The following is a 24,292-nucleotide window of genomic DNA, read 5'->3' as shown; positions in this document are numbered from 1 at the left end:
AACTATATCCGGCCGAGCATGGACCGTTCTTCAGGAGAAAGGTATTTTATAAAATGTGTTTATGTGTTTACCCACGTTACGAACATGAGTTTTATTTACGCTCTGTTAGATTGTTAGCTGTATTGTTTACTACGCTTGAAAGTTTTATTATCGGTGACCGTAACGACAGATGTAATCTAGAAATTAAAGTAACGTAAATAAATAAGACGTCAAAGAGTTAATGCAATTTAAATTAAACAGATTCTAGTTGCAAGCAATCATAACAATTTTTCAATGATTATAACTTTACTTTTTGACACATTTTTTGTTAAATATGAATTCCATCAGCTCTAAAATTACTAACTATTAGTTGATTTGTAATAAAACGCATGGATACGTCACGCTTAAAATTTATATAAATGAAGTCTTATAAGTCGCAGCCATTAATGCATGAAATGTGTGATTTCTAATTAGCAAATCAATGATCACATAACTTGATACACAACAGTCGCTGTTTATAAGATCTATATAATATTTGCACCATACTCATTTGTATGCAAGTGTGAATAGTGGTTTCCTACTCACACGATTAATCATAAAAATGAAAAACAACATTGTTTCTTCTTAATAATTTTATTCTTTTTCAATATGAATACATTTTTCATTGTTTTTTTCTTAGGAAGATAACTGTACACAAACATTTTATTACTTTTTCCGACAATTTGGTCATTTCGGTAGTAAGTCAACCTCTGAGTTGCTATCGTCGCTAAACAATATCACTAGAACATCAGGCTATGGAATATAAACTGTATGTATAGATATGCAATTTTCAATAAACATTATTTAAAACTCTTGTAACAAAAGTAAAAAACAACAAATGTCGATTGAATCTACAATGCTTTTATTATAGCCTACCACAGCAGACAAATGAGTCTTTTCAAAACTTATTTGACTTTGGGTATTGCTCACCTGCAAAAAGTCTTCCGGTGTTTTCGATATTGTAGTTTACCATTGAGTGCAATATTTAATGTGTGGCTCACCCTACATATTCACAAATTGTTTTTTCAAGTGCAACCAGATGCCAAGCCATAACACATCCTATGTGTGCACCAAGTTTAGCTGGTGGTAGGTTACTTTGCAAAGAATAACTATTAATCTTTAAAATCACTGAAAATGATTTTTGCAAAGTTACATCTGCAAATTAATCAAAATCATCTCAATCCATTCTCAATAAGAATGATTGAGAATGGATTGAGATTCTCAATAATACACTCTAAAGTTTTCATAAGAAACTAAACAAATGGAGACATACTAGTTTTGCCCCGATATATTTTGTTTACTATTTTCTTTAGGGGAGTTTGTTATTTATCATCTATCCAAAAGCAAAACAGTTGTAAAAAGAAAAATCCATGACACTAATTATATAGATCAACATTAAAGTGTGCCGGGATTTTGCTATATTGAGTTTAAAGCCTTCTATACCTGTTAGTAATATGGTGTGGACTTATATGATTAAAATAGTTGATCATTAGTACAACAGTAATAATTTTATTGTCAAGATATGTGTTCATTCGAGATCCTATTACAATGAGAAAGTAGGCAGCCCATTGGTTTTGTATGTCATTTTAGGTTGTTTAATAATTGATTGAAATAATGGATTTTTGTCAGTGTTTTGACAAAGTATTTGGTCCTGAAAAAGTTGATAAATATGCCGGTTGACCATAGAATACCTAGTTTGTTTCATTCATATTAGTTCTTATGTTACGGAAAGCCTTTCATACGACTCACATTAGTGCCTATAGAAAAATATTGATCACGGACAACATAATTACCAGATTAACTCAAAATTTTGCCACAATAAATTTAGGGTATTAGATTATTTTGACAAAAACAGGCCAGTTAGTTGTTTTTCACTATCAATTTTCATTTTCAGCCTAGGATGGGTGAAAAGAAAAATGTAAGCAGCGACTGAAGCGTATTTGTTTTAGTGAAATTATTCAACATTCTGACTCAAATACTTTTGTTAGCTGTATTTTTATATTGGAGAGATAACGGTCAGGAGGATATCACTTTTGTTGCATTCAGTTTTACAAAACTACAAAAAATATTAAACATGGCTCTTGTTTTTAAAACGCATTGATTTTTGTGCAGAATTTACTGCGGATTCTAAAAATCTCTAGATTGAAGCCCGAGGACAAAAATTCTAGCTTTTTTCCAAGTGCATGTCAGCAAAAAAAATTTGGCCAGTAATTTATTCCGTCATAACGATCAAAAACTTCCGTAATGAAAGAGTTAATAATAGTATTTGACGGTTTATTGCTTTGGCCAATGTGATCAGTTGGGGCCGATAGATCAAGTTGTGGAGGCATTTGAATGACGAGTTGAAATTTTGGTAGTTTGTTAAATTATTTACTATTGATAAATCTTATGTAGTCATTCGCATTTATTAACTTCTGTTAATGGCTCTACAAGGAACTTTTACAAACTTTGTTTTATTTCACATTAAATCATAACATAACAAGATTATAGAAAAAGTGAGGTGCAATATGGGCCCATATTCGCACTAGCATGGCTATTCGAGGCGCAGTTAACAGATGAGATTGATTGTCAATGAACTTAACACAGTAACAACTTTTTTCTATCTTGATTTTTGTTAGAACCACTTTCAATATGCTTCTCAGTCCTCTCTATGCGCGATGTTATATGGGTTGTCACTTTTACTTACGAAATATTTCATGGAAATTATATAGTGAGATTTTAAAAAAGAATGTTTTCATATTTCTAGTGCAGCTGAAAATAGGGAATCATGTATGTCATATCATAGCCTGCTATATGACTATAATGACAAGAATTTTTGTGCGATTCCATGCTTGCCTAATGATTATAAATTTTTCCGATAAAGAGATCGCTCTTGATTAAAGCAAAGCTATTTATTTACCAATTGTGATTTTCTCAAAATGTTTCAACTTTGCAGCAGACACGCTGTTAAACAACTGTAAGCCTTGTGTACATAACGAATCTTTGCACGAGTTCGCAATACATGAAAGCAAAGGACGCGAGTATTCATGCTCATCAGTGATCATCCCTTAAGAGTTGATTTTCTCTCCTACTGAACTGCGCTACATTCATGCCCGATTCTCAGGGATGTTGGTAGTTTTAATATTTTACCATCTATCCTAGACAATACTTTTATTTTTCGTGACGTCATTTTATCGTTGTCGGCCATCTTTATAGACAATTTTATCGTTAACAACACGAAGCTTTCACAACAAATTTTTGAAAACGATGCTTTTGTTTTTTATAGTTTTATTATAGTATCAAAACAACACCTAAAAGTACTAGTAATGTGCTCGCTGATTTGATACATGTGTACTGCAGAGTGATTTGTTGCAGGCGTAACTTATTTTCCCACGCAAAGGTGAGCACACTCATTGGTCAATTGCGACCTTGTCAGTCAGTGTGTCGTGTGACAACAGACGCAGCAGATTTGTCGAATCACTCTTTTGGCTAGATTAAATTAAATGTGTAAAATGATTGAGAAAAAAGGCAGGTGTGGCTTAAATGTTCTGTATACCAGCAACTCAAAAACCAGCCTAAGTTTGGGGTGCGGCTTATACATGGTGGGAGTTGTACATGTGGGAGACACGTACACGAGGATTTATAGTATATCTGATAACAATTGCTATAAATCCATATCTGCAAATTTTGCAGCCATAATTCATAATCTAAACATGAGAATGTTTCCTATGAGAATGCAGTTGCCTTTAAGAGGTTATAATAAATGTTAAGATAAGGTTAAAGATAAATGATTTAGTATTGCGCTAGTTTTGGAAGGAATTATTAATAATAACCATGTACTTTTTAGTGTGAATTGATTTTATAAATTTTCAGACCGCTAAAAATTATTTTTCGACATAAATGTTATTTAACTATTTGCTTTCCATGTCGATTAATTAGATTTACAAACTTTTTAGGATGTTACAACATGGCTCCAAAATCATTAACAGCAATAATATATATATATATATATTATAGGCCATATAACATATATTATATATAACATATATTATATATATAATATATATATTATTCACTTATCGAAAAAAGTATTTCATTAAACCATCATGGTCAAATTTACTGTAGTCTCACTCAGGGCCCATGCTTTACTTCGTGACGACAAGGGAGTTCACTTTTTTATTTTTTGTAGGTTTGTGAAAGTTCTTGATAGTGCCAATTATATTATAAAATAAAACTGACCGTTTTAACCAATATTGGATTTATCCTTGCTCAAGCGAATCAGCGTTCTCATGAAGCTTTTGATGTGATTACATTTAGTGTCATACTTTGGTCTCACTATATGATCACTTTCACCTGTCATGATCACAGCTGTCATTTAGTCACACTTCTCATTGCCGGAGTTCTATTTGTCTTTTGTATTAATTGACATATTGCGATTAGAGATTATTCATTTTAGCCGTTCATCTAGTGATTAGACTATCCAATCACTTGCTGTTCAGGATAGACTAGGTGACACGTGAGTTTCCTTTTTAGCGATGCCTTATACCCTTTGGAAGGACCATCTTTTACGTCCGGCTCGTTAGATTACTCTAAAAATAGATCTTATCTGCACAGACAGCTGTATCTAATTTAGTCTTACAGTTTCATTTACACTGCTGCTGAGCATGTCCGTCTGTCCGTCCGTGATAATATGTAATGAACAGAGCAACTCTAAACCTCTGGGCTGCATCAAGTTACAGCAGCTACTAGTTCACAGGATAGACTGATTGAAATTATAGCTGAGAGCTGTGTCGAGTGTAGTCGCTTCATTAATTGAATGCTATCTAATTATATCATTCATTCCAACTGGTCTTAAAATAGATGTTATTAGATGCGTATTTGGTGTCGTGCCATCAAGTGGAGAGGCATTACAAATCTATAAACATACAGTGTTACATATTGTCCAGTGATAGCCATTGTTTGAAGACACTTGTACAGTTTTTTTTGTAAACTTGTCACAAAGTTTTTAAACACTAACATTTTTTATAGATTTAAGACTAAGGTTAAAAATTGTCAGTAACTCTCAAGTTAGACAAGTAGCGTTTCTTTCTAAAATCAACTTTGAGACTTGAATGGTTTCACTATTCTAAAAAATGGAACATTTTCATTTTGGTTATTTTAGTTCTAGAATCTTTAGTGTTTATATGAACACACAATCTTAATAACTGTGTTATGGTATAACACCTCTGTATTATTTCAATAAGGTTATAATATTTATAATTTATAATATTCAGGGAAATTGACATTAGTGAGAACTACAGTAAAAAAGTACATTAGCAACGCTATTTGTCAGTGTGTTGTATAACGATGGCAACACAGACCATCAGAAAGGCCTTAACAGAGCTTGACCTCTACAGCATACAACTTGTAATGCATAAAAAAGATATTGCAGAGGCTGAATTTGTATCATAACAAATGAATTATATCCAATGAGCTCGCTAGTCGTGCTATTATTAATACTAGATGTACCTGTGGATCATGTCAGTTTACATTCAGTTGCGCTATTTATGGGTTTATGTTGGCTGCGCACACTGGCTTGATAGGAATCACTGGAAATGCAGGCAGACAGAGTAGAGTAGCCTAGCAAGCTCACTCTAACTAAGTGAGAATAATTTACGAAATGTGTTTTGAATTAAAATAAATTAACGTTGACCTTCGACTGTGTGAGTGTTGAAACTTAGGAGTGTGAAGGATACAAATGGAGAGCTCAGTAGTGTACAACTGACTGTCATATCGCAGTACTTCAAGCTAATCCAACATTCTTCGTGTGAGAATAAAGTTTGTAGTAATTGTACTGGTGCAGGTGCAATATCAGTGTTGCCACCACAGAATTTAATAGACAGATTTCTCATAGATATACATGGAATGGAGGTTGCTTTATTTGCTGGTTTCATGCAGCAGCACGCCGGCAAACCTGGCCCTATTGACCAATTGACAGCTGCTGACTCTTTATAATTCATTTAAAACTGAGTGGGTGTATGTTATACCAAGTCAAGATCTGTATCTATTAAAGCATACTTTGTAGCAATTGACAGTTAGTCGTTACCATGGTAATTTAACTATGTTCTTTTTTCGTATGGATAATTTGGCATTTCTGAAGTGGTTTGCTAGTATTAAAAATCAAACAAGGCTAACAACCAATGACTTATTTAAACAGATCAAACTATATTTAGCCAAGTTTTAATGTTGCCATTGACCAATAAACGTGTGGTGATGACGCATGCAAGTTCCATACATTTTCTGTGCAATCTCGCTTGTCTCAAAACATGTAGGCTAAATCGCTGTCGTGATACTCTGACAGCAGTACCACCTTTGGCTATAATTTCTTAATGATTCCCACTTTAGTTTTTGGCTGATTGCTGGAAGACAGATTTAACGGTAGTCTTTAGCTGATTGCTGGGAAACAGATTTATTGGTCTTACCTCACGGGCATACATATTCCCCCAAAAATAATTTTTTCATCTAAATTGTAAATATAAAAAGTTTTCCATAGAGAATAGAAAATCTTCATGGCACTGTATTTTCAATTTTCCTATGCATTGTATATGTGCATAAATAAAAGTTTTATTAGAAACTAAATATCTTTTCTGGAAGCTATCTAGACTTTGAGATTTATTGATTGTCGAATTGTTCGTCATGAAACTTGTTCAAAGATTTTTAAAAACAACTTTTGTTACTGAAGAATGAAGCAAAGCATTTACCACTGTGTTCCCCGCTTGCAAGACAACTAGCAGAAGCACATTTAAATCTAGTTTAGGTTTAATACAGGCGTGACTGGCAATTTTTTCGATTTGTCAGAAGCATCCACATTTTCATTTTTGTATTGATACTAAAACAGATTTTAAAATTGCGTGATAGCGCGATGGCACATTTAAACGTTACCTATAACTCATCTCTACGACCACCGAAGTTAGAGCTCACATAAGCCTAATATAGTGAGGACTTGAAAATTCGCCGTTTTTATATTTTAAGATCAGAAAAAATAGAAAGTTATCTTTTTTGATCGCTTATAATTTAACTGTGTTCGTACTGACCCCAAAATTTCTGCAATAGGTCCAAATGCTGGCTAATTTTTTATATCACATCAGCAAATGCATGGCAATATTTTACTAACAAATATCAGCTGAATTATTATAGTTGTAGGTGTCGAGGACGTTTTGTTTTTCTCTAAGTTGTTTGTCATTGTCATTAATCTAATTCATTTACATTCGTGCATTTACTGGTCTAATTCAAATAAGTCTAGGTTTAGAACCCTTTACCTTCAATATAAAGAGAAGTTTTTTTGATGGTCTCAAACCATACGGTAAACGAACAGCATTCACGACGAATCATCTCGAAAATACATGTATCTATCTTAGAACTAGGGCCTAAGAACCATGATTTTAACCTAAAAACATAATTTTTCAGATATCCTTTAAAAGCTGCTGTAAACGGCTCTCTGGTTTTCTCGTATCAATTTGCAACCTATCTTCAGGTAAAACCTTAAAAAGCATCTCTTTCTACAGTTTTAATGAAATGTGAACAGAAAACTCTTATTTAGTGTTATAAATATCCCAATATTCTGACAAGGCTGATTATGCTAATTTGACCCAGAGTTCTTATTTTCAAGAGAGTTAATTTAAAATGTTTGGAAGTTTGTAAAACTTAAATAAACGAACTTGAGATCAGTGTGAACATAACAAGATAATCACAAGTATGGCTGTTTGTGTCTGACATTCATGACTCCTGACATCAATACTTATTGAATAGTAAGCCGAATGGCTTTAACTGTTTGTGAATAGTACTATGAAATATGTTTATGTAATAGTACTATGAAATATGTTTATGTAATAGTACTATGAAATATGTTTATGTAATAGTACTATGAAATATGTTTATGTAATAGTACTATGAAATATGTTTATGTAATAGTACTATGAAATATGTTTATGTAATAGTACTATGAAATATGTTTATGTAATAGTACTATGAAATATGTTTATGTAATAGTACTATGAAATATGTTTATGTAATAGTACTATGAAATATGTTTATGTAATAGTACTATGAAATATGTTTATGTAATAGTACTATGAAATATGTTTATGTAATAGTACTATGAAATATGTTTATGTAATAGTACTATGAAATATGTTTATGTAATAGTACTATGAAATATGTTTATGTAATAGTACTATGAAATATGTTTATGTAATAGTACTATGAAATATGTTTATGTAATAGTACTATGAAATATGTTTATGTAATAGTACTATGAAATATGTTTATGTAATAGTACTATGAAATATGTTTATGTAATAGTACTATGAAATATGTTTATGTAATAGTACTATGAAATATGTTTATGTAATAGTACTATGAAATATGTTTATGTAATAGTACTATGAAATATGTTTATGCGTTGTTTAAGAAGAACTTCTAAAAAATTTTAGTAGATTTTATCAAAAAGTGTAGGTATTTTTCTATCATTTGTGATTGTTTTTCATGTTTAAGGTAGTCTGACTGCCAGGATGTTTCTAGATTAAAATTGATAAAACCTGATTGTGATTAAAACACTAAGATCAAACGAAAGTGTGATTATGACGTCTATAGTTGCAAAGAGACCGGCAGAATGGAGGCGCGTAACATTGTAACTTGTACTCAATAGTCGACATCAACTATAGCAACGATAACGATTAGTGATGTCATTTCGCACGTGTTTTTCTTTTGAGTGTTTTGATCTTGATGAAGTTTTGTTGATTTGAATCTTGAAACATCCTGGCAGTCAGATCACCTTTAATATCAAAAACAATCGCAGATGATAAAAATACCTATACTTTTTAATAAAACTTACTAAAAAAAATGTTGTATGAGTTCATTTTTAACAGGTTTTGTATTTGTTTTAAAATGACTTCAATTTGTAACCTTCTGACTAGTAACTTACCGTTTTAATTCTAGTCTTCATAAAATTTGTTTGCTTCAAAATATATATATACAAAATATAAATTTTAAGCATTGCTTACTTTCAGAATGTTAAGAAATGATGCCATAGGTAATGTAGTTTGTACTTATCACAACAATGTCAATAGACCTCGATGATTTAACAATACGAAACAGAAAAACATCAATTTGGTGAGGAACAGTTAATATTGGTAATTTGTGATGTTAAACAATCATTGCTCAACTGTTTAAGAATGTTTTATGTAGACATTATTCTCTATTACAACAAATCTAAAAAATGCCTTTTGTAAATTCCTAGACTTTAGCGTCTATAAACGTTTACTGTCTCTCTGCTGATAATCCAGCAGATAACAAGCTCTGGTATCCGATAGATTTGGAGGGCCGCAGGTAACAAGCTTTGGTATTTGATAGATTTGGAGGGCCGCAGATAACACGCATTGGTATCTGATAGATTTGGAGGGCCATCCTGTTTTTAATGGTCTCTAGATACACTGATTTCTTGTAGGCCTGATTCACAAATTCACAAAGTATTTCGGAGGAATTTACCAGTAAAACTATTTTATGATAACAAAAATGAGGCTTAATGCCAACTAGCAATAGTAACAGTATAATAGTAACAACATCATTTTAAGTTGAAACTCTGGACGTTTAACAAATATGTACACATGTAGTCAATGACAACAAGAACTCTCATACGATCGCATTCAGGCATGTATTTTGTCACTCAGTATTTGTTTCACCAATACTAATACAGCTGTAGTGCTCAGTTACTTCTATCTCCCATAGAGTAAATTTATTAAGAGCGTCTCTATGGCTGTAATTGGTTGGCAGGTATGTGTTGTTGCGCATATGGTAGTGTTTAATCTGTTATGAACTTGCCATGACCAGTGCATGTCTAAGAAATGTTGAATACGTCAGGCTAGCACTAAATGTACTGCATAGGTATATTATTAAATGTAACAATCATATAAACATAAACCTCATGGTCTTAGTAGAGAACATCATATATTTAAAAGCATGCAAACCAACAGATACTGTATCCTTCTTTTTTTCGTGATGTCATTTTATCGTTGTCGGCCATCTTTATAGACAATTTTATCGTTAAAAACACAAAGCTTTTGCAATGATATTTTGAAAACGATGCTTTTGTTTGCAATTTTTTTATTATAGTATCAAAACAACACCTAAAAGTACTAGTAAATAAAAGAAAAACGATCGTTTTTTACAAATATGGCGGCTTTTTCGTGAACGAGCGCATGTGCAAACAACTTGATGACGTCAAAAAAACGATGGATTGTGAATTCCATATGCAGAATAGAATCATCGTTCTGTTGCTTGGTAAAGGATACTTGTATTTCGTTGACTGCTCAAAACATCTTCAAATGGTTGCCAAAAATGTAAACCGACCAGCTAAATGTAATTGTAGTTTCTGAAAAGTGGTGGTTATACAAGACTATTAGCAACTTTTTACAACATTAGCTCTTACATTGTGTGATCTGCCAAAACCAAGTGTCGATTCGTTTCCGTTTATCTGCCCTAGATGTTGAAATTTATATGACAGTGCATTTAAGTTGCTGAGTACGAAATACTCTACATATGGTTATATAGCAAACAATTTAAATCGTGAGCTGTTTTCATATTTTTAGTTAAACTAAAAATTGATATTTTGCATTTTTTTGGTAAATTTACATTTGCGTGATATAAAATACCAACCTTCAATAAATATTAAACTTAGCTTACCTTGCAGCTGTTGCAATAGTGATATATTTTTGCTTGTATGTCTTGTATTCTTAGGCAGTGGTATGCAATAGATTGAAATGTTTTAACGATCGCTGTATACAGGATATATTTTCGCTGCGAATATTAGGCCAACTTAAACTAAGTTCTTAAAAAGCTTAATTCGGAAAGTTAATTCGGGCTGCATACAGGTAACTGTAACAAGACCTTGGCATTGGCGTTAACTTGTGTTCTGTGCCTACGCATACGCGTGCCAAACAATTACAAACAGTTCATGAGGAGTTCCTGGGGATAAATTAAAGTTGTCTACTCACAATGGTTTTTGTAATATGTGTAGATTATTCCGCTGTTACATCTCCTCTAATCGCCATGAAGAGTGACAAGGACAGCATGTGGCTTATATTTGCTAACGTCTCATTGCAGGTAGATTTAGCGTGAGGACCTGCTGCCCGTGTCATGTCTGATACTCAGAAAAGTCCGAACAATGGATTGTCTGATGCAGGTAAGTCGACTGAACTATTAAATATTAACATACACCAACTTTTAGTTGATTGTATCAAAAAGTATCGGGAATTTTCTATCATGTGCTATTGTTTTCGATGGTTGAGGTGATCTGACTGCCAGGATGTTTCAAGATTAAATTCGACAACACTTGATGTTTGTTGAAACATTCAGAGAAAAAAAATGTGTGTGTAATGAGGTCACTAGTTGATATAGTTTATCTCGGCTATTACGTTCAAGTTGCAGCATTATGCATTTTCTGTGTTAAGCATCGCTATTTGATTTAAGCATTACACCTGCAAACAAGTGTTGTCGACTTTAATCTTGAAACATCTTGGCAATCAGACCACCTCAAACATCAAATACGATCACAATTGATGGGAAAATGTCGATACTTTCTGATAAAATCTACTAAAATTTTGCGCAAGTTCATCTGTAAACCTTTAGATGTCGGCACTTGAATCGGCAAGGGCAGCCTTGATGCTGGCCGATTTCCCAATACCTCATCGCTAAACACGTTTAGCTAATGCATCATGCTTTGTTTTTAACAGAAGATCTGTAGAATTACTGCTATTACGCACTTCAAAAGCGATTTTAAATCATTCTGACATATTGATGAACAATAAATCATAACAGAAGACTTTCAGCTACGTAAGCAGTAAATAGTTTTACATTTGAGGCAATAAACCTCCGAAATGAAAAATGTTCCTTTGTAAGTGTTTGTCAACCGCAGCTCATCCGATTCAAATATAACAAATATCTTTATAATATTCTTGTAATCCATTCCAAAGTATAGGTTTTGGTATGTTCAGCCAATGTCGCAATTGTGACTAAAGCGACTCCAGTATTGGTAGGTTTTCTTTTGCAAGATGCTGCCAGCCGTTCTAGTTATCAATTTGACTACATGTATTTGTTCTAAAGTGAAATTTTTATTACTAGTATCTCCATCTTTGACAATTATATAGCACGTTATATAGCACTATATAGCAATTATATAGTTTCGCTTTGTTTTCCGACCTTTCCGTTAGATACCTTTCCGTTAGATACGTTACTATTAGATTCGACGATTTGATTCTCAATATCTCTGAGCATGTTTGAGAAAGGGTAAAACTTGGCTTAGCGAAATTTGGACTTGCATAAATACGGTTCTCAATAGTCAGTATTGTTAAATAAACTGCAAAAAGACATTTCTTTCTATTATGTGACTTCTTGCAGTAATACTCAGCGCTCTCAATGGTATAACAGCCTGCAAACAAGACTGCACTGTTTTATACAATATTCCCAGGTTCATATTGGTACTCAAAAAATTTGGGATGATTTATGTAAACAAGCTTTGGGTTGATGTTGGCAGAGGGGATAAGTCCTCACAAATCATTGACTTTTGGCACAATTGTTGTGTGTGAATTTGTTATTAAAGATTGCATAGCATTTTCTTTGACATAATACTATGAAGCAAAATATTTCAAGGTTTTTGTACGATTTCTTACAGTCTGCAGTGTTTTTCACATGACGGTCTTAAGGTACAGCCACACATGCCAATTTTTTCGTTGGTTCATGCTGAAATCACGAAATGAATGAAAAACATAGAATTGTTCGGCTGAAATTCACAGAATTGTTAGAGCTGTGTATGCACACCGAAGTGGTCGACAAAACGCTTTTAATTGGCTAAACAAATTATTAGCGAGCATGATTCTAGCAGCTTTTGCAAGTTATTTAGTCCGAGACACATAATGCGACACGCAAGAAAAGTGCTAATGCAATTCGCCATAGTAAATACGATGCAATTGACTTGATTGCACTAAAGATGGCAATTCTTTCTAAAATGGAACTTTTGCTGCTAAAAAATTGTTATTATTTAACACGAAACAATTTGTAGCCATAGTGTCTGAATGATAAAAAACCAACAATAGCGCAATTTAGGCAGTTGCATCGTATGTACAGTGCACCCTCGAGATACGATGTTGATGCGTTCCAAGGCTGGCATCGTATGGCGAAAAAATCATATATCTGGGTATAGAAACCATTGTAATTATACAATGAAAAAAAATGGTAAAAGCCCGTCCAAAATTTTATAAAAATGCTGTACATATTGAAAATTAGTAACATAATAGTATGTTAACTTTAGTTACCTACAGTAGCTGCATTGTATTAAGTGCACTTAGTGATTATAATCTGCAATCCTGTAAAATTGTAATCTGTGTACCAAATGCAGCTTGTACGGTAAAAAGTTCTTACCTTCAAAAGGTACGCATAACATCAACTTTGAATTCACTTCAAGTAAGTTTAGCTTGCCTAACTCACTCTTAAAACTAAGTTTTTGTATGTATTTTGAACTATTTTAATGAATTTCGACTTTTTATCACGAAATTTTATCCTTGTTTCTGTCTTCACTTTCATTATAAAATTCAGCGTGTCTGGTTGAAACCTTTTTCAACCAGAATTCAATGAGAAAGGTCGAGTGATGCAGTTATCGAAAGCGGCCTCTCACACACCTGACCATTTAATGGCTACCGAAAAGAAAAATGAAATTTTATTTACTATTATACAGGACGTACATATCTTTGGAAGAATGTGACTTTAGCTGGTATATTGTAGCGAATAAAGCAGAGAGGAGGCAAAAACGTATCAATGCTAATTATGTTGCTGTAAACTCGAAGAATAATTTAATACGTAATGAAATGGAATTTTTAGCAAGCTAAAGAAAGTTGTCTAGTCCTGTCCAATTTTTCTTCTGGTTTAAAAAAAAATGCTGGTGCAATACAGAAAACTGCTAGCTAGCTAAAGCTTGTAAATGGGTCCAGAGAAGGTGCTACAGTAGTTTTTCTTGTATGAAATGTGCACAAGAATCAATGTAACCATATGTACAAAGTTTGTACGTATTTATACCCTAGAGGACAGGGCTTTAACAAGTTTCAGAAAGTAATGTAAATGCGTCAACTATCTTGAGTAGCTAGTTATATGAGTTACATACATACGACGAATTGTATTCACGTAGGAGATATAACAAGCCCACCTGCAAAGACATGGTTAAACAAGAAAATAAAACATAAAATCAAAAGGAAACAAATAAAATGAATAAAATATGAAAAACATGCCACACAAGAGATAAATAATATATATTATACATGCATTGTTTTAATGTACGAGTCCACATCAGTAAATTAAACACTTGAAAATATTTCTGCCAATGTGGGGTTTTTGTATCTTCTATTTCCTCGCCCTTACTAAATGGTTGCTCTTTTTTAATGCTGAATGCGTGCATGGCCTTCTAACTCCTTCAAATCTTCAGTCGTAAGCTCTTTCTTGTGCTTGCATTAATGGAGTTCTTGTTTTAATAATTGCAAATGCTGATTGGTTGCGATCATATTCCTTGACAATGTTAATAATATGGGTGCCTTCTTCTTATTTACGATATCCAACTTGGTTGACATAGAAATCATTTTTCCTTCGTTTTGTAACGTTTGTATCGGTCTCAGATTCCATAGCTAACGAATTAAATGTAGATATTTGTAGTTATATATGTATGCTGACTTGAAAATTTATAGTAAAAGATATTATAACGCTACAAATGAATATTTGCTCTCGCTTGTGTATTTTACACGAATTTTTCCATGCGGAATGCTGACATGAGAGATGTCGATCATCGTGTCTCTTCTAAACGTTCTGAAAATGTTTTCAGCAAACTATATTTCGGTGTCTTTTTTATTTCGACGTGCGTTATGAGCTCCCCGACCGCCAAATTTTAACTCGGGCGAAACTTTTCTCAAAATCGTATGGTGAAATAAAATTCATATAGCGAGGTGAAGATATCACAATGTTCGACTTCGTAAGGTGAAAAAATCGTACATCAGGGTAATCGTATCTCGAATGTACACTGTACTATGTTGAATTGCGCTGGTATTTTTATTGTGGCGTAATACGTGTCCCCGACTATACCAATTGCGAAAGCTTCTAGAATCGCGCTCGCTAATAATTTGTTTAGCCAATTAAAAGCATTTTGTCAATGATTCCGGTGTGCATGCCCAGCTCTGACAGTTCTGTGAATTAAGGTCGAATAATTTTGTGTTTTTCGTTCACTTCGTGATTTCGGTGAAAACCAACGAAAAAATCGGCACGTGTGGCCTTACCTTTAGTCATGCTTAGTTAGATCCTAAATGGCGTATCAAAGCTGTTGTCCTTGCATGATTTTCGTATTGTTGGTAAACAACAATCCAAGAATAATTTTTTCATTCAGATAAAAGTTGTAGCTCGATAGGATCGTGCCAGCTTCATTGCAAGGAGGGACAGCTCTAGATTCAAGCTCGATACAGTCACATATTTGATAGGGATGTTCAGCTTGCTTGTTATACTAAATATGAACACAGTAGTAATATTCTCCTTTTGTTTCTCTTTAACTTTTGAACAGTTAGATAAAGCCTTTCATCGCTATCACTAGGGTTTACCGCAACTCCCCATGGAGCAGCAGTATAAATAAGCGATATGAAAGAGTATTCTGGAATTATTTCAATAGGTAGCCAATCTGATTTGTATAAGATTTTAGATTTGTTGCAATTTAGCACATATGACTGGGATATTGATGCAATGCGATTGTATGGCATGAGTGTACTCACAAAAAAGGCTATAACTTCATTTGGTGTACGAAAACTGGATGTCGTTGTATATCATGACAAAAGTGACAAAACCTTTTGCGTCACTTTGGCTTAAAAAGTTGAATGAGACGAGAGGGTGTTGATGATATGCTATTAACCCTTTGGCAGGGGAAATGACCAAAATGTCGTTTACCGGTTGCGTGGGAAAACGACATTTATGTCGATTTCGGTAGACGTTTATAAAGCTGTCGCCTACTAATGTTAAACAAAGGATATGAACACTAGTAAGTTTTAAATATCATCAACAAGATATCGGTCGATGATTTACAATATGAAACGATTATCTGAGAGGCGTTGCTTTGCGCTAAAAGCTAAACAAATCGTGCATCCTTGGAAAAGAGTAAAAGTTGGAAAAACCAGTCAACATCGGCTCGACTTTCAAAACGGTAAAATAAAACATTATTTGATCCTGCGATCGTTAGTGATTTTTTGTCTGATCAGAATAAAAATAATTCAAATGATAGAAGTGATGTAAACTTTTTGGACTTTTAATATACTTGGAATATACAGAAAAAACGATCGTTATGGTGGCTCACACGGCTACGTTATAGCGTTTGATTCTACCGAAAAACAATGCTTCCAAGCATTTCATACAGGGACAATTGCACATGGTTGTATTTTTTTAGTAGTAGATATGTGAATGAATGTTTATGTACAAAAATTTTTGTTCATAGAAATAAATTTAAGATTGGAGCTATGCATGTTCATAAAATATCGATTTTACTGAATTTTCGAAAATAAATTACACGAGTTTCGGTCGTTTTTGGGGGGCTTATACCTGGTCAAAGGGTTAAAAGTAAGCTAAAGAAAAGAGGGTGTGATGAATCGCTAATGACTACTATAAATTTGTCAGTAGTATACATTCTGAAAACGCTGCTGTTTTACATGGACAGTTGTAGGCAATTTCAGACATCTGCTCTTGAAAAAATCAATTTGTTCTGTCATTTTTTTTCCAATGCTTTCTTGTTTATTAACAACAGAGTTTACGACTTTCGCAGTATTCCCAAAATTTGCAAACAATCGCCCCAATATGCTTTTACCTAATTAGCTTAGCTTATGCTACCTCTATACTATTAGTACTACCTCTATTATACTACTAGTACTACCTCTATACTATTAGTACTACCTCTATACTACTAGTACTACCTCTATACTACTAGTACTACCTCTATACTAGTAGTACTACCTCTATACTACTAGTACTACCTCTATACTACTAGTACTGCCTCTATACTACTAGTACTACCTCTATTTACTACTAGTACTGCCTCTATACTACTAGTACTACCTCTATATTACTAGTACTACCTCTATACTACTAGTAATACCTCTATGCTACTAGTACTGCCTTTATACTACTCTGTCTGCTCAACGTTTTTGTAGTTCCAAAAATCCTTGGAAAATTTTTCCTGGTGTGCTAAAAATTGCTCAAAGTGCGGTTTCAAAAAGGAAATCAAAATTGTATCGCCTAAGACACATCGTAGAATAATACACTTATCTATGATCATCGTTTTACCCACCTTCAACTATTGGTCCTTTGTATTATCCTTTGGTGCATCGGATACCATAAAAACTATAGATTTATTCCTTCAACCAATACTTTAGCAATGACTTAATCTTCAACGAGTTTCTGCCGTGAACGATCATTGACTAACGTTGGCAGTATTCTGATTAAGTTTCAGCTGCTACTCATATTAAGAAAACATCTGTTTTTTGGTGTGGTCATTCATCTAAATTAGCTATAATAAAAATACTTCATGTTTTTTCAGATTTATACAGACTTATTTTAAATATGAAGGAATTTCTCAAACCAGTGATTAAGAGGACAACTCCTTTATATAGGTTGCTTTTTATAAACATTAACCCTTTCACTGCCGCAGACGCATTTTTGCGTAGTCTATGGTCGACTGCTGTAAATGCATTTTTGTGACTTTCCCAGCAATTACGTAGTAACTTAATTTTATTATTTGTTAAAACATAACCAACGATCTTTAGCACTTTTATGGTATTGACAGTGTTGTCCAAAGATTTCTCTATGAAATCACAAAGCAATTTTAAATTTTTGTTTGAGAATTTTCAGCATAAAAACAAACATTTTTTCTTTCTAACGTTCGAACTATTTAGTGTTATTATGGATTTCGTAAGTGCCTCCCGAGTTAGAAAACTGAGAATTACTTATGTTGATGACATGTTATAGCTGATTTAGCTTCAGATTTTCGTGATTACACCGATAATTAAACTAGCAGCACTGACGCTAATGGTGGTGTAAGGAATAGTTTTGTAAGAGTAAGGAACATTGTAGAGGATCGTTTTAGCTTCGTAGTGATCGTAGCTTCATATAGCTTTAGCAATGCACAAAGTATAGATACTTGAATTTTTTGCATAGCCCTATTTGTTAGCATGTTGGCAAAATAAAATATATAACAAAAATGTTCTAGATAGAGTTTGAAGTTGAAAAACATTGTATATGTATCATGGAGCAAAATCAGCAATTTTCGGTAAAATGTCTGGCAGTAGGCCGATAGTTAAATTTGTACATGGATGGTAGTGTAAGGGTTAATCAGCATCATTTATTTTTAACTTCACATGCGGTTTACATACACTCTTTTTGAAGGTGTGTTTTTTTTAAGATTTTGGTCGCATCCAAGCAACCGCACTGATTTTGTCTATGACTGATATACAAATGAAGTTCTTGGGTTTATTCATTTGTCGCTTGTTTGTTATTGAAACTTCATGGCATAGAGTATAACGTCTCATGCTGGTTCATTCCCGAGATTTGGAAATCAAATCTCGCTCTTGAAACATATCCTGTGACTGCTTCCAAAGTATTGTCAGTACTATTGGGCCATATGCTATGTCATACGCATACATGTAGCATATATTTTATGCTGAACCAAAAGTAAGTGCGTGTTCTGGTTGACAGCAGCCCCTTAGTATGAACACAATTCTGCTACATATATAGCCTTTGGTACTGGTTGACAGCAGCCCCTTAGTATGAACACAATTCTGCTACATATATAGCCTTTGGTACTGGTTGACAGCAGCCCCTTAGTATGAACACAATTCTGCTACATATATAGCCTTTGGTACTGGTTGACAGCAGCTCCTTAGTATGAACACAATTCTGCTACATATATAGCCTTTGGTACTGGTTGACAGCAGCCCCTTAGTATGAACACAATTCTGCTACATATATAGCCTTTGGTACATTTCACGCCTACTTCATTAGATTATGTAATGGAGTACTGATGTGACTGGGTAGAGCTTCAATTAATCCCACTCGCTGCTCCATATTGGCTATTGATTATGTTTATAAATAGCTCCACTGAGGCTATTTGCATAAGTCAACAATGAGACTTAGTCTTCCCTGGATTTTTGCAGTTAGTTTGCGCAATGTCGATTACAATTTGCTTTTACTGTGGGTTATACTAGTCAAAATAATTTATATACATGTAGGTACATAATTATTACGCATCACTGCTGCACAATTTGTTATTATTTCTAGTCCTTGTTGTTCTCTTTTGCTATGTGTGGTTTTCCTGATTGCATCAGGCTATTTGTGCGCAGCTGCACCCAAGTATTCCATAGAAGGTTGGAAGTGTCAAGCTATGAAAAGTTGTTGATAATAAGTTACATATTTGTCAGGCCTATCATTGGATATGCCAAAATTTGACTTTATGATTGTCTGGCTTACAAGAAGACTCAACTGGGCTGTCTTATACCCTTGCCAAACTATGCCATTGTGTGGTTTTGTTACGTCCGCGTTTTGTGTCAAAAGCCAAATCTTTTATTCCGTCAGTCACACTCTGTATTCAGTTGTTTGTTGCCGGTTGTTTATCTTTTTGATGGTCTCATTGTTTACCCATGCTTACTCACTAGCTCTTGCGCACGGATGAAGCCTGGCAAGGCTAGTCTGTCTTGCTGATACTGCACGCTTTTACTAGATGCTTGTATACTTGGGAAGACTTACCTTCTCTTGACATTCGTTGAGTAGATAACTCTCATCAATTTTTATATTTGCAAGAACTCTAGTCAAATCTAATGTTAAATATTTTAAATTCGTTCATTCAAGTAGCCCCCCAGGAGTATAGGTCTACTACCTTTGTCATTGTCTCACTGACTGGCACTGGTCTGTTCCTATATGACTGGATGTGGCATATATCACTGTGCCAACAAACTCTTGAGGAACTCGTGATGAGTCTACTCCCTAAACACCAAAGATTTTGTTAATAAACCTTACATTTGACTACAACGAGCAAAACTTGCTTGATTGTCTGATGAAATATGCTAGTCAACCTCGTACACGCGTGTTTGGAAAAAAGGACCACTCCGAGACTGATTAGTTGAATTCAGCAGTTTCAACTGGCTACATGAAAGAAAAAGGTGAAGCAGTAATACAAAGATAGCTCAATTGCCCACCTTGCATTTCTAGGTATTTATGGTGAGTAGTGTTTTGGTTATAAAATACCATATTTGGTACTCGTGTCAACTGAAACCATACCCACTCTTTACGCCTTATCTTGTTTTATGGGCTAAAATATGAGCGCATATTCTCAGGTTATTCTTAAGAATGCTGCGTCAATGAAGGAAGACGTACATGAGAGATTGTTTTTGCTCAGTTGGCATACCCTTACTATTTTGCGGATGTTTATGAAGACATGTAAATGACAAGGTAGTTTGAGACTTGCTACTACTAGGAGCTCTGCTTACTGCCTGCTAAATTACTCGATTAAATCAATGGTACATGCCATACATCGTCACAAAGAGGGAGTTTTCTACCCATCAACCCAGCCTCCTGCCATAGCATTCGAGAATTGATTGATTTTTGTTTTTCTTTAATATATTTTATGTTGAATCTACGTTTGCATATCTCAGTTTATCAAGGTTAGTACTAGATTTGCTGATGTACTGTTTTGAGTGTGCTGTGGGCCTCCCTCTCCTCAAGCAAACAAAGTCAGATCAGGCGTATTGCTAGTAGCCAGGTGATGTTTGTTGATGCCGGGTGGCTGCATTACCTTTCATCATTGCCTCAAATAGAGGCTGCTCGAGATGGCATGCGATCTGTCAGTTTGCTATTGATCCTTAAAGACAGGTTCACACTATATCGCCGTATCGCGGTGTTGATGCCGTATCGCGGTGTTGATGCCGTATCGCGGTGTTGATGCCGTATCGCGGTGTTGATGCCGTATCGCGGTGTTGATGCCGCAATACTTTGGTGATCATCAATGATAACAATATTCACACTATCATAAACCCATCCACGTTGGCATCAGGAAATACTCCGTGACGTAGTGTTATCATTTCTCTATTTAAATTTTCGCGGAAAAAACCTTTTTGTTTTTGTGCGCTGGAATCAAAAACTAGTACCGCCGCGACAATCAAGAACGGATATGAATAAATCTCGCCATCCGCAACCGCGAATTACCATCGCCGAAATTGTTCGCATTTGAAAGGCGGTTGCCGATGCTCGGCGGAATATCGGGAAAGTTTGTCTGCGATGCTTCGTCGATGCGATCGGGTCACGGTTCACATAATTGACAATGAACGCGGAAAGGAAAACGCTGACTAATGGCAATATAGTGTGAACCAGCCTAAGGGATACCCTTTAATGGTGAGCCTGCCAAAGAGGTGACAAATAGTTTACATGCTTTGATATGAATCTAATGTCAAGGCGTTTCATGTTATCATAAAAAAAACATGAGCAGTCAGGTGCGAGACTTTTGGTCGAATAGTTGTCGAGGAACTCGATCTAATGATTTGAGTTTCTGGTTAGTACCATAGTCGGTTTAGTCATTTGTGTTTCCTAGTAGTTTCTTGCTCATAGCTATAGAATGTCCCAGTCGTGTAGTATAAGAATATAGAGCGGAAGGTAGCACATGATGCAATGTACTATTCATCATTGTCAAAGACAGCTTGTTAGAAGCTGTTATCTTTGGTAACATTGCTCATGTATTCAGTAATGGGATTAGCTCGGCAACTACCAGTATTTATTTGTCGGCAATAACAAGACGAGGTTTTGTTGGCTTTGTTGATATTATCAAAATGACGTCAGCATAGGTCTAGATTGCATCGGTTGTTTTCCTGCGAGGCAGATTACTGTATATGCTCGGTTTTTCTTAGCTATGCTCCAAGAAATGTGGTGAAGAGTAGCTCTGATGTGGTTGAAGCTGTAATGTTGAAATGGACCAGATGGGCAGCTAGTTTTAGCCTCCAAGTCGGCAGTATTTTTAGAACACCTACGCAAATGGTGGTCATGCTCTGATAGACGCTATGTGTTGATTGGATTAAGCTGTAGCAGCGCTTAGTAGTTTTGTACGGTAGCTTTTCGACATTAGCATAATTTTTTGTGCAGGTACTCGATGCGTCCTGCTGCGTAGTAAGTGTATCTCGGTGTGTTGAGTCAGTTATGTTTTCGCTCGCATTGGGGACTTACGTACTCGACTGGCAGTAGGGTAAGTTAAGAGAGTCTTGACCAATCGGTTACCATAACCTGATACTGTCCTAGTCTTCGTACAATACTTCATAGGCTTGATAAATCATGTATATAATAGATTGTTAGTATTTGTCTTGTCAATCGACGACCGGACAACCGACGTGTTAAAACTGTTTATAATAAGCCAAACATTCAAATCAAGCAATCGCTAGAGTTTCGCTTCGATGAAGTATCGCGCTAAGTTCGGTGATTAGTGGTACAATTCCACTGCACGAGGCAGATTTGTCTGCGCTTTTATCAACATTTGTTAAAATGAAAGGTGAACCATTTATTTGGTGTGTCATAACTTGTAATAGGTAATTGATTGTAGCGTACATGCGTGACTGGATCTCCAAACTGCTACATGGATCATCTAAAACAGTCACATAGCAATCACAAGTTGCAAATTTCCTATTGTTATGAACACGTCTGACGCGAGGGGTACTTAATACTGTTGACTGTTTGGAACATACACTGAAACCCTTCAGCGTTAATCTGGTATCCAGCTTTGAAATATATAGCTAGACTCGTTACTATTCGAGTTCATCGTAGTATCACACGTCCTTCTCTCAGCAGCCTCTAACTAATATACCATTTTGTTTGAAGCTGATGGAAGTAATCATTTTTGTTGACTGTTTTCTCATCGAAGGTTTTTTTTAATAGAAAATGTGTCTAGATCTGTCTGAACTAGTCCCTTCTAACAGCTTTCATTATTATGTTTCACCTGACCTTGAAATCATGTTCTTGCAGTTGTCTTTTTGCATGGCTGTTGCCAAGAATGGTGGCTTAAACTAGTCTGGTGCCTTTGCCAATTCTTGAGCGCTTGCTTGCACAATCTCTCTAACAGCCTATAAACCACCATGTTTGTTGTCTGCTTCTGACAGTGCGTGTGCAGCGATGTAACCGGGGATATATCCCGACAGCATGAACCTGGAGACCCACTTTACATACATCGATAAGACGATTGCATAGGCTGCGTGTGTGGGAGCAGAACGGCGCTTTTGGCAACCCCTTAATTGCCAATATTTGCTGATCAGAATTTATCAGAATATCAGTTAAGTTTCAAAGTTGATTAAAAATTTGGTGAGTTGAGTTCTTCTGACACGTATTTTGACCTCGCGTACTACGGATAAATAGCATTGTTACTCCAGGCGTTATGATCATACAAAGAGTTCCCGGAAAAAATTTGCTTCAGGTCACTTCAATGTTTCGCCATCTGAAAAGCCATTGAATGAAAACTGGTTATGCGTTTAAATGCCAAAGGTAACCATGGTTACTATGCGGAAATTACAACTCTATCTAGTAACTTATATATTTCCAGGCTCGTTTATAAACCCTGGCAGCAACTGATTGTATTACCTTTTAATGCTAGCAAAATTCATGGATCGTTTTATTTGCTGGGTGTTAACTATCATAATCATTGTTAATATTTACATCATCGTACAAGACTCATTTAGAAACATGCTCATGACCAAAGGATGGTGAGTATACATCGATGGCAAAAGTGTCTTAAAACATGACAGAACCTGATATTGTTTGAGGAAAATAAGGTCTCATTGGTCACAAAGCTGTTAGGAAATACTTCTACATACTGATGTTGTATCACCTCCATCAGCATCACAGACAACTAGCATAAACTGTGGTCATTTTAATGCTGTCATATAAAAATATTTCATGCTGTTTTTATTGGTAAGCAGTGATGCATTTCATTTCGTATAACTTGTTTAGTAGGATGCAAAGTTCTTCTATTTGGCATGCATATGTGCATTTTGAAAATCTGTTTTCCGTTATACCTAGGCAGTTTTAGACAGTTGTCTGCTCTGTCATGTCGAGCAAGTGCTTTTGCATGTCCATGTTCCCCTACCATCCTTTTTCTTCACTTCTTCCTACTCATTCGTAGCAATAAACGCACAGCAGTGGATCTATCTGAAATATTCATTAAGTTTGCAAAAATATC

At 34.8% G+C, this 24,292-nt stretch overlaps 1 protein-coding gene across 2 annotated transcripts in view; it reads left to right on the top strand.

The window, feature by feature from the left end:
• LOC137388608 (histone deacetylase 5-like) overlaps positions 1-24,292 on the top strand; it is a 75,080-nt gene continuing 50,788 nt past the window's right edge. For both annotated transcript variants that reach the window (XM_068075087.1, XM_068075086.1), the window contains exons 1-2: positions 1-41; positions 11,137-11,215. In XM_068075087.1, coding sequence (XP_067931188.1) covers positions 11,170-11,215 — 46 coding nt within the window. In that variant the 5' untranslated portion in view covers positions 1-41; positions 11,137-11,169. The remainder of the gene's footprint in view (positions 42-11,136; positions 11,216-24,292) is intronic.

Source organism: Watersipora subatra, chromosome 2 (assembly GCF_963576615.1).
Source record: "Watersipora subatra chromosome 2, tzWatSuba1.1, whole genome shotgun sequence".
Classification (NCBI taxonomy): domain Eukaryota; kingdom Metazoa; phylum Bryozoa; class Gymnolaemata; order Cheilostomatida; family Watersiporidae; genus Watersipora; species Watersipora subatra.
This window is presented reverse-complemented; position numbering and strand designations above follow the sequence as displayed.